This window comes from Stegastes partitus, unplaced genomic scaffold (genome assembly GCF_000690725.1).
Source record: "Stegastes partitus isolate 25-593 unplaced genomic scaffold, Stegastes_partitus-1.0.2 Scaffold570, whole genome shotgun sequence".
Taxonomy (NCBI): Eukaryota; Metazoa; Chordata; class Actinopteri; family Pomacentridae; genus Stegastes; species Stegastes partitus.
Genome location: NW_007578301.1, coordinates 107,782 through 119,886, shown reverse-complemented (window position 1 = coordinate 119,886; position 12,105 = coordinate 107,782). Strand labels below are relative to the sequence as shown.

Genomic DNA, 12,105 nt, shown 5'->3' with positions numbered 1-12,105 from the left:
TAATATCAAAGGGAACTTTTACTTATTTCATTAAAATTCAGACCAAATAGGAAAAGCACTCATGTAAATAACAATATCCCTAGCTTATTGTGAGTAGTGTATATATATAAACTCCTGATCAAAATCGTAAGACCAGTTTAAAAAATTGCATGAATTTGCATTTTATATTATTATTTTATATGCAGTCGTCCTCAAATTTATCCATACATTTACATTAAAGAAAAGTTACAGAAAACACTTGATTGCAGTGATTGCCTCACAGGGTTGTTCAACAACATATTAGTTTACAGGTCCCATCATGCTTGTTTGCTTGTTTTTTGTTTTTTTTCCTTTTATTTTTTCTGCTGAACCACAATTCAAAAACAATGTCATGATTTTCATTAAATTAGTGTTTATTATTACTTTGGTCAATTTCAACTTATTACAGTGACAGTTGCTTTTTTTCCCATCTTTAATGGGAGGGTATGGATAAATTTGAGGACGACTGTACACTTACAGGAACTTTATGGGGCACCATTACCACAATCGTTTCAAAATTTTGCACTTTTTTTCTACTTTCAATGGCCAATAATTATTAACTGTTGTTGACTTAGAAAATTTTCAGTCATTCTGAACAATCTTTGTCATGTTTTGACTCATTGTGGACAAGATTCAAGTGAAAATCGCAAGAAAATATTGCACTATGTCTTGTCAATCTTGTCACACATCAAATTCTACTGCTAGAGGCCACAAAAGTAGTTGAAAGGTCAACCAAAGAGTGCAGTTTGGTAGGAGATATGGATACATCCATCTATATATAGACTAATACAACATTCAGATAATGCACTTTTTCCCTGTTTTCAAGAGTCAATATTTCAAAATTTGCCTCTGCTGAAGCCATTCAGTCATTTGGACCTGCTGGAAACTGTTCTGTTTGTGTCCTCACCAAATTTCATGGCTGTAGGAGTTATATTTTTGGCGATATTGAACACTGAAAATGCTTTCCCAGCTAAGCTGTTTTTCCCAACCAAAATATTCATCAGAATTTAGTTTTGGGTCGTAAAACAAAATAAATCTGAGATGGTGCAGCAACATGTTTCCTGAATTTCGTCTGTTTCACTTCTTCACTTGCAGTTTTGGAGAGAATGTCATGCAAGGAAAAAAGACAAATGCAGGCAGATAATCTCCTTCTTTTTTTTTTGTACACTCACAGCAGAACTTTCACTTTCATACCTGTTCCCAGTGAAACCTTTAGCACACTTGCACTGCCCAGTTTCAGGGTCACATTTCCCCCGGTTGTGGCACACGCACTCTTCGGCACAGTTGGGCCCGAACCTTCCCTCCGGGCATCGCTCCGTGCAGACTGCACCCTGCAGAACATCATGGGAAAGTCATTAGAGGCAGAAAAATAGAAGTAGAATTGCAAAAACTGGAAGGAGATGCCGCCAATTTCTGCAGTCGCTCAGAAAATAATTTGCTCCTAGTCTCCAGAGACGACAGGCTGCCTTCACAAAAAGGAGATGTGGAGCCAGCTTTAAGGCAAACAGCCTCCACGGAAACAGAAAAAGCTTCGACTTGAAAACTTACCGTCCAGCCGGGGGGGCAGGCGCAGACCCCTTTGCCCCGACAGATGCCACCATTCTGGCAGGGGCATCTCGCCTGGCATCTCTTTGAACAGGCCTTCTCACAGCTGGAGGAAAGAACAGAGGAGATGGCTTAATGGCCACTTACTGAAATTGCTCAAAAACACTCACTGTGTCCCGGGACATTCCTGAGGAATTAGGTAAATATTTTGTGCACAAAAGAAAAGTGTTTTTTTTTTTTTTTTTAAATAAATTCAGTTACTCAAGTTGCAGGAAAAAAATCTTGAGGTATTGAGGACAACTGAAACGGATATCATGCTGTCTGAAAGAAGCAGAAAACCAACAGTAGCTCTCTCAGCATCACAAGACTGGGCTTTGTGGGAATCATTAGCACAGTTGGATTGTGTCTTTGACCAATCACATCAGGGATGACTCGGTCTGAACCACCTGCCCCACATTCAGCGCAGAAATATTAGATTTTCTAATGCACCCTGGAGGTGAAATAACATGAACAAGCTACAAATACACACAATTAATCATGGAGATTTATCCCATAACCACTGATGCCAAGTCCTGCTTTCTTTTATGTAGCTCAGTGTGGAGTGTTGTGCTTTCACACTGGCAGTTTGACACTTTCCACTGATGTGGGGAAGAGTTTTCATTGCTTACTCATCCTGAGGGGCAACTAAAAAACAGGGTGTAACAGATGAGTCACGGCGAGCATCATTGGAGTGTCTTTACCGACCCAAAATTAAGTCATGGAAACAAATAAGAGTTGGCCAAGAAAGAGCTGCTGTGAAAACTCAGATAATGACGTGTAATGAAGTGCGGTATCAGATGTCCCCCAGAAGAAATAATTAACTACATACATGATTCTAAAAATGTGTTATACCAAAAAAGGAAGCACATTATGTCAGTTTTTGGCCATGAAAGTGACTACAGGAAAGTTAATGTCAGTCTGTGGGTCCACCACTTAACCTTTTTAAGCTATGGGATATTTTTTAAAATTCACAACTGCCTAAAATTCAGTGGTTGCCCAGAACCTCAGGTCCTGCTCATAAGAGACGCTATGCAGAATTGTGGAAAAGCTTTTCCAAATATACATATCTTTTCTAAAGCGTTTTTTTTTTTTTAGCCTTTAATCAAAATGTACTCTTAGGTCACTAATAACTTTTGGAGAACTCGACAAAATAAAACTGGAGGGATAAGTTTGCTAACAGGACATTTTTTTTAACATGTACAACTGATTAAGGAGTTGCTGTAATTATGCACCATAACTGATAACATTAACACTGAAAATCTATCATCACTATGTTTAACCCTTAAATTATAACAAATGTTTTTCCCCGGTATCGTTACATCATAACTGTCATGATGTCAGTGGTTTTTTGGCTGCAGTCTATCGTCTTTTGCTTCTCTCCTGCTCTCTGTGCTCATATACGCTGCATTTTCAAACAGATGGAATTCGGAGAATTTGGCAATATCTTCCAAAAATTCTAAGCTACTATCAAAATTAGAGAACAATTTAACAATAAGGAGAGAAAAAAGGGGTTTTATATGCATTGTGCCATGTTTTACTTTAATATACAGACTGATAATAGAAACTTGTATTTCTTCTGGAAGTTGCATTACTGCCTTACTGTTAGTTTCCACTATAATTCTATAGTTTTCCATTCTGTACTGTGCTGCCTTATACTGTGACATCATTTGTCAGAGTAAAATCTACTTTTTTTTTTCTTGCTTTTTTTAGAGGAAAAATGTATAGTTTGGATTATTCAACTAATCTATAAAATACTCAATAGATTAATTGATAGAAAAATAGTCAAGTGGCAGCTCAACAGTCCACACAATCCTCAATGCTTTATTTTTTGCTAGCCAAGTGGAACCAGAAATTGCTTTTTCCGACCAGTTTAGCTGGCCGTTGGTTTCATTCTTGACAGCTGTTAATTTGTATTTTTGTTTGGATGAAAAACAAATATGAAAAAACTAATATTTATGAAAAATTCACATGTTTATTTGTGCTAAATCAAAACTGTAAATTTGAGGGTAAACAACAGCTTTAAAACTGGTAAACTGTGATGCTCAGGAGTCTGATCTACAAGTTCAGCTGCAATTTTTCCAAATATGATGCAGCAGAAATGAAATGCTTCAATCTTAGCTACAGTGGTATGAAACAACCTTTGAATAATGATGGTGATCTGCATTACAATAACAGATACGGGCTGATGATGATACAGGGAAAAGGATAAATATCTAAACTGGTATTAGACTAATATGGTCTCCACATCTTTTTGTTGTTGTTCTTGTCTTCCTTCTTCCTTTTCATTCTTCTTTCATTCTTCTTCTCATTCTTCTCTCTTCTTCTTCTTTCATTCTTCTTCCTTCTTCCTCTTTCTTTCTTATTGTCTCTTTCTTCTCCTTCCTCCTTTTTTCTCCCTCTTTTTCTTTCTCCCTTTTTCCTCTTTCTCCTCCTTCTTCCTTCTCATTCTTCTAGTGTTTCCCTTTGTCTCCTCAACTATGCCTCACATCTGAACATCACTTCCTAACACCATTTCCTAATTACTGCCTTCTTGCACCAGAAGACTTCTGCTCAACTATTGCTCCTCATGCTGTATATTTTCTTGCATCGAAGCGTCTAAATACATCTCCACACATATCTAAGCTAATTCGTAACATCATCCGAGTGTTTTGAGTGTCTTTTCTTCCCACACGGTGTGCGGTATGTGCAGATGAATAACTGTTAATCTGAGGGGTCAAGAGGAACTTGACTGTATTTTACCAGCAGATTCCTTCCACAGACCAGAGCTGGTGCTTGTTTGTTTCACCGCATATTCCTGAATTTTTTTCTAGCGTCACCATCACATCAGCAGTTATAGTCGAGTGAAATGTGTGGTGATTTGTGTAGTATTTTGTTCAGATGTTCACATGTGAGTTGTGAAAATATTTGGTGATGGTCTGATTTTTTTCTCCATTAGGTGGCTGGTTTATGACTAAATATCTGCAAAACATACATGAATATTCCCCTCAGTCTCAGCTGTGCTTTTTATTATCAGTTTTTTCAATTTAGGACAAGGGTGACAAATATTGATTATTTCCTTTGCCAATTAGTCTGTTAATTGTTTTTCTTCATTGATTGATTAGTTGTTGGGTCTATAAAAAGTCAGAAAATTATGAAATAAGGCCACAAGGGTTTCCCAAAGCCCAAGATGACAAAGATATTCAGTTCACTGTCATAGAGGAAGGAGTAAACCAGAAAATATCCACATGTAAGAAGCTGCTTCAGAGAATTTAGGTGTTTTTGGGTTTTTTTTGTCTTTAACATTGATTTTAACCAGTTACTTTGATTATCCAAAGAGTTAGCAATGAAATAGTTGACAACTAATCGATTCATTGTTCCAGCTCCAGTTAACATGTTGATTTAACTCCAAGCACTTCTGTACAAACTCACAGAGCTGCTAGATGACTGTAAACTCTGTAGAATGCTTCTTCCAGGATCCATTTGTGGCTTTAAAGCAAAAAAACAGTTCCTTGAAGCACAAATAACTTATTCTGAAGAGTTCTCCTCTGTTTACAAAGTCAGTACTTGGATATGTTATCGTGCAGGAAGTTCCCACTTATATTTTTCCAATCTTGTGCACTTACAAAGTCCCAGTGAATCCATCCCGGCACAAACACTCTCCTGTTGCCTTATCGCAGGATCCTCCGGTGCCACACTTGCACCTCTGCAGGCAGCTCTTCCCAAAGTTTCCTGCTGGACAGGCGTCTTCGCAGTAGCGTCCTATGAAGCCCGGAGAACACTGACATGCTCCCTTCGCTGGGTCGCACAGAGCTCTGTTCTGACACTTGCACTGCTGGCTGCAGCCGGGACCCCAGTGGTTGTCGTCACAGGCTGAAAGGTAACAGGACAAAACTGTCTCAGGATGGATTTAGACTTAATGTTTTTGTTTAACCTCCATATTTTAAATACACTATATTGCCAAAAGTATTCACTCAACCATCCAAATAATCGAAATCATGTGTTTCAATCACTTCCATGGCCACAGGTGTATAAAATCAAGCACCAAGGCATGCAGACTGTTTCTACACACATTTGTGAAATATTGGGTCGCTCTCAGGAGCTCAGGGAATTCCAGCATGGTACTGTGCAACAAGTCCAGTCATGAAATTTCCTCGCTCCTAAATATTCCACAGTCATCTGTCAGTAGTATTATAACAAAGTGGAAGTGATTGGGAATGACAGCAACTAAGCCACGAAGTGGTAGGTCACACAAACTGACAGAGTGGGGTCGGCGGATGCTGAGGCACATAGGGCGCAGAGGTCGCCAACTTTCTGCAGAATCAATCGCTACAGACCTCCAAACTTCATTTGACCTTCAGATTAGCTCAAGAACAGTGTGTAGAAAGCTTCATGGAATGGGTTTCCATGCTAGAGCAGCTACATCGAAGCCATCACCAAGTGCAATGCAAAGCGTCTGATGCAGTGTTGGGAAGCACACCGCCACTGGACTCTAGAGCGGTGGAGATGCATTCTCTGGAGTGATGAATCGCGCTTCTCCATCTGGAAATCTGATGGACGAGTCTGGGTTTGGCGGCTGCCAGGAGAACGATACTTGTCTGACTGCACTGTGCCAAGTGTAAAGTTTGGTGGAAAGGGGATTATGGTGTGGGGTTGTTTTTCAGGAGCTGGGCTTGGCCCCTTAGTTCCAGTGAAAGGTACTCTGAATGCTTCAGCATACCAAGACATTTTGGACAATTCCATGCTCCCAACTTCGTGGGAACAGTTTGGAGATGGCCCCTTCCTCTTCCAGGATGACTGTGTGCCAGTGCACAAACAAGGTCTATAAAGACATGGATGAGAGAGTTTGGTGTGGGAGAACTTGACTGGCCTGCACAGAGTCCTGACCTCAACTTGATAGAATACGTTTGCGATGAATTAGAGCAGAGACTGAGAGCCAGGCCTTTTCGTCTAACATCAGTGTGTGACCTCACAAATGTACTTCTGGAAAAATGGTCCAAAATTCCCATAAACACACTCCTAAACCTTGTGGATAGCCTTCCCAGAAGAGGTGAAGCTGTTATAGCGGCAAAGGGTGGACCAACGTCATATTAAACCCTATGGATTAAGAATGGGATGTCACTTCAGTTCATATGCGAGTCAAGGCAGGTGAGCAGATACTTTTGGCAATATAGTGTATGCAATGACTTAGTTTCCTGGTTTAACCTTCAGAAACCTTAAACCCAGCAGTGGGTTTAAAAGGCATTCCAGCCTGAAAAAAGATTGCCTAAATGACACCATTTATCTGAGCCCTAAACTGTAAAAACTCACACAAAGCTCACTTTTCAACCTTTAGACAGTATGTAGATTAATCATGTGTGGAGTCCAGTTTCTGCAGGAACAATTTCCAAATCGATGGTTAAAATCATGACATTTTATCTAAACAAAACCAAAAATGTTTGCACCAGATTCAGAAAAAAACTAATAATTTTGCATTCCTCAGTACAACAAAACCACATTCGTGACTCAACAACCAATGGTCACAAAAATTCAGGGACTTTCCAGCTGAACTGCAGGCAGTGTTTCCACAGAGCAAAGTGGAGAAAACCACAAACACAAATAAAAAATGTTAGTACTTAAATGTGGACACTTGGAAACATGCTCTGCATGTTGATTCTTTTTTTCTTTTTTTCTTTTTTTGTAAAACAAATCATTAACAAAAAGCTACATTTTTAATTGTCTTTTTTTATGATTCATGGCATTATAACTGTGTCCTACTGCAGTGAGTTCTCTCTACTTCCAGCCAATGTCCATCCATGCATTTTCTTCCACTTTATCCGGAGTTAGGTCGCGGAGGCAGCAGCCTTAGCAAAGTTGCCCAGACTTCCTGATCTGCAAACACCTCCTCCAGCTCTTCCGGGGGGACCCCAAGGCGTTCCCAGGCCAGTCGAGAGACATAATCCCTCCAGCGTGTCCTGGGTCTTCCTCGAGGCCTCCTTCCATTGGGACACGCCTTGAACACCTCCCCAGGGAGGCGTCCAGGAGGCATCCAAAAAAGATGCCCGAGCCACCTCAGCTGGCTCCTTTCGACGTGGACTCACCACCCGCAGAGGGAGTCATGGGGGTCAGGTGCAGAGAGGACTGGGTGGCGCGGGGGGCTGCCTCAACGGCCTGGTCCGCACACACAGCCTCCAACCAACGTGGTCGTGCTGTTTCCATTAACGTGCAGGAAAAATGTGACAGGAGCAAAAAACAACTAGAAACTGCTGTTTGGGGTTCAGAGTAAAGAAAAAAAGGACTAATTGTACTTACACACAGCCTAAGTTTACATTGGACATCTCACTTTTTAAAACTTATTTATCCAGAGAACATTTTCTTTCAGTGTCAGTTCTGCTCCTGCAGTCAAACAACTGCACACATTCACACTTGGCCTTATTGCCCACATTTTCCTACGATTTAAACCAGTCGCCTTCCAGTAATGTCCTGCTTCTCTAAACACTGAGTCAAACCAGCTTTGCAATGCTGGAAATGAAACAAAAACACCAAAGCAAAACAAGATCACACATGATTATTTTAACTCTCATGTGGCGCAAATATATTTTTTTTGCATTTTATGTTCCCTTAATTTGATTTTCTTCCCCACACAGCCTAGATTTTACTTACATCTATGATGTCATGCAAAACAAACAGAAACAGCGGTCAGAAGAAAAACAGAACAGAAACAACAGGAGGAAGAGTGTCTGGTGCCATCGTCCTCCTCGTCCAAATCGGCCCCTTTAGCTCGGGAGTGTTGGATTACCAACAAATAATTTTAAACTGGCGGGAAGATTTGCACGGCGCTCACAAGACGGACACGTTTTTAATGGTTAACATTACAGAAGCCTGATGACTGGCCCTGAGGGGTTGAAGCGTGCAGTTGAGATTTACACTTGGTTTGGATTTCAATTCACGATGAAGAGATCTTCCCCGAGAACCCAGATTGGTCATTGGTGCATTCTTCAGATTTCTCATCAATTACCGAGATGTCGTGCAGGAAACATAGCAGACGGACGGGCGTCACTTATCTTTTCTGCAGCTAAAAGTGATTTGAGTGATTTCATGCAGACCTGCATTGAATCATCCTTTGTTACTGTGCCATGTTCTCAGTGTCTGCTGCACACATGGCCCGCCACAGCTTTGAAAAACACAGAGAACCGCTTTGACAAGAGCAGAGCCAAATTTGGCCTCGAAGCAAGCAACGCTGCCAGTGTTTATTGCTCTAAGTCGGAGCAGGACCGACCCTCATTTTGTTTAACAGAATCATAACTTGACTTGTTCTCTGTGTGGGCATCAGAGAAGAGCTCGTTGAGTAATGAGAAACTCAGCTGAAGCAGCGGTTGTGTTTACACAGACATTCTCCAGGGCAGCACAGGAGGTTTACTGCAAGAACCTGCTCCTGATACAACCACACCGTCAGTGAACCACTTGGATGAGTAGACAAGCTGTCCAATGTAAAAACAGTCTATTTACTATGGATTTTTTTGTATTTTATAGTTTTCCCCACATTTTTTAAATACATGAATAAAATTACAAAAATAGTGTATGGATTTACCCATCAATGTAAAAATATTGGAACAAATTGTACTTTTGTGTAATGTTATATGTAAAAACTCATATTATACTTGATTTGATCTACAATTTCCAGGGTATTGTAATTTTAATCACAAGCATTTCATTAATAACCATGGTTTTACTTTTGTCTGAAGTAAATCCATCAAATGTATAGCAGACATACTTTTTGAGCATTAAATGTCTGTCAAATATACAATACTACTATTAAGTGACGTGTAAAAACTCATACTACACTTGATATGACGTAAAATTAACAGTAGAATCTTCTAAATTACTAGTTGTACTGTGTTTTTTATACAAGATCTTTTAGAAGCTGTATTATTCAACCATAATTATCTGTTTTATCTGCATTTATTGGTTATTTTCTAGTAGTTTTTTCTAGGCACTCCAGCTGTGTAAATTTTACAGTATTGTTGTTTTTTATTCCTTTTTTTCCTTTTTTTTCCCACCGTCTGTTAGAAAAACCTTTATTCTAATAAGCCAGAATGGTATTTAAAGATGCACGATAACAAACCTTATAAGTTGAAAATGTATTTCTAAACATCTACAGCTTTGACTGTACTCATTCTGTCTCTATCGTTCTTTCTTTCCTGACAAAATGAACATTTCAGATATCCACATTATTCTTCCAAGGACAAATATCACTTTGTCAATGCTTGTGAATTGTCTAAAATTCCAACATTTCAGGTATTTCTTATGTATTTTGGAGATCTAAAGATGCATTGTGACAAGTAAGAATGGCATTTTTGTATCTATGACTTGAATAATCACTAGAACATTGCAACTGCATAGATATCCACATCTGCGCTGCAGACATTTGCGGACAATGACTTGCGTGATTTGTGAGTTGAGTCTGAACTTTTCACTGGCCTGTATCGAAACTGTTCTTTTCTGTTCATCTGCAAGCAAACAATGCATCACAAAGCACTCAAAATTCTCTAACACTGTTTATTTACCTCCATCAACTGCACTTACTTTGTCCAAATTATGTCCACTTCTGATTTTATCTGTGCAATGTAGAATCAGAGTTGCCAGAAATTTGGGGTGTATTTGTGGCAAAATTTTCCTGGTAAGTGTTTGCATCTGTGTGTGATAGTTCAGTGATCTACAGCATGTTTGAGTATCCGTGACACTAAGCCAATAAGTGACGCACACTTCAGAGCTGGCAGCTCTTCGCCATCCTTTACAAGGAATGCGCGCTTATATGGTGGGAAAATTCCTTCTTTTCCCGTGTGTATTGTCCAAGCAGTGGTTTGGATTCTGTGGGCATCCAAAGTCCACATAATCTCCTGGACATCTAACAAGATGCTCTCACTGCTCGTTTGGATTTCAGCTCTTTAAAATCTTATCTCAAACTGGGTTCATATGAAGGAAAAAAAAAAAAAACTTTGACATGATGTTTCCAAGCTCCCAGTGATCCCAGCTTTCTCTTACCTCAATCATTATCATCACTGCCTCCCATTTTCACCCCATCCTCTGTTTTCGTCACCTTTTCCTCCCTCCTCTCATCTAGTCTCCATATTCATGAGCAAACAATTCTAAAACATCAGGCCCCTCTCGTGTTTCCCACAGTGAAATATCTTAACACACAGGCATCCAAGAAGGGTCTTATTCTGCCAAAAGGACTCCATTACAGGACAATACGGTGGAGCCGAGGAGAAAGAGGAGAGCAAAGAGAAGGAGTGGAAAAGATTTAAGTGAGGGTTATGCTAGAGAGGGAGTGTAAGAAGAGACAGAGAGAAGCGGGGCATGTAAGAGGAGGAGAGTGGGGTAACATTTTCCATTTCCCCTTCCCGTCATCCCCCTGTCAGGACTTCAACCACTACCCATTAAAGCTAATTCCCTCTCTGCGCAGAGGAAAATGGAGGAGGAGGGCTGTGTACTATTGACCCAGCTGAGCGCCATGAAGCCAGTGGAAAACTTCATTTCAATGAGGGAAACAGCAGCCCCATGAAATGCGGTTCTGGGTTCACACTCCTCGCTGTTTGGACGATCAAGTTTAAAGAGATTTTAGAGAAGACAAAGGCGGTTAGACTCACTCTGAGCTGTTATATAACCATTTTTGCTGACTTCAGTTTGGTAAAAAAACAGTCAAAACAGGCAGCAGGGGCAGGTTTAATGTCTGAGTTAACCCTCTGGATCCCAAAAATCCACCACTGGGTTTGAAAGACAGGTTTTATCTTTAAGAAACTGCCCAAAGTTAACCTATATATCTGAGCCAGACACTGTAACAACAGATGGAATCATCAAGTTTTTAACTTTCCAACCGCCCTTGAACTATTCATCTGTGACGTGTTGTTACGCTGCAAAACAGCTTTAAGTCACAATATTTTGTCAAAATATGTCTCATTTAAAAATTCACCAAAGATAAACTGTTTACACTTGCCAGGTTCTGCACAAGACAAAACATTCTGCGCTTATTGGTACAACTGTGAAGGCATTAGTGACTCAGATGACAACACATGTGACAAAAGTTAAGGGACTTGTCGGCTGAACTGCAGGCTGTTTACAGAGCAGATGGAAGACAAGCATGGAAGCAAATTAAATTAGCAAAATATCTATAGTATGTAGTTTTTTCCCCCTCAATATTGGTACCACTTGTTGGCACTTGGGAAAAATGTTATACATGTTAAATTAATTTCAATTTTTGTAGAAGAATTAATGAAAGAAGTTCAACTTTTTGTGCTGTTTCCAGAGAGGACTTTATATTGCGGTGAAAAATGATCTCACAGTGAGTAAAGATGTGACACGAGAAAAAAAGCAAAAAGGGTTAACTCTTCTTTCAATATTTCATACAACACTTAATTTACTGCTCCAATGCTTTTTTGTTGCACGCTGGATGTTAGAAATTTGACTTTCATTCGAGTTGATGGTCTTATTTGTTTTTCTGAAGTGCACTTGTCAGCTTCAAGAAAAGCTGTTGTGAAATCATGACTA

General features: G+C 39.8%; 1 protein-coding gene across 1 annotated transcript in view; it reads right to left on the bottom strand.

Moving 5' to 3' along the window:
• Positions 1-12,105, bottom strand: part of pear1 (platelet endothelial aggregation receptor 1) — a 106,160-nt gene that overhangs the window by 25,372 nt on the left and 68,683 nt on the right. The window contains exons 6-8 of the mRNA XM_008288690.1: positions 5,205-5,451; positions 1,567-1,669; positions 1,213-1,349 (exon numbers count right to left, since the gene is read on the bottom strand). Coding sequence (XP_008286912.1) covers positions 1,213-1,349; positions 1,567-1,669; positions 5,205-5,451 — 487 coding nt within the window. The remainder of the gene's footprint in view (positions 1-1,212; positions 1,350-1,566; positions 1,670-5,204; positions 5,452-12,105) is intronic.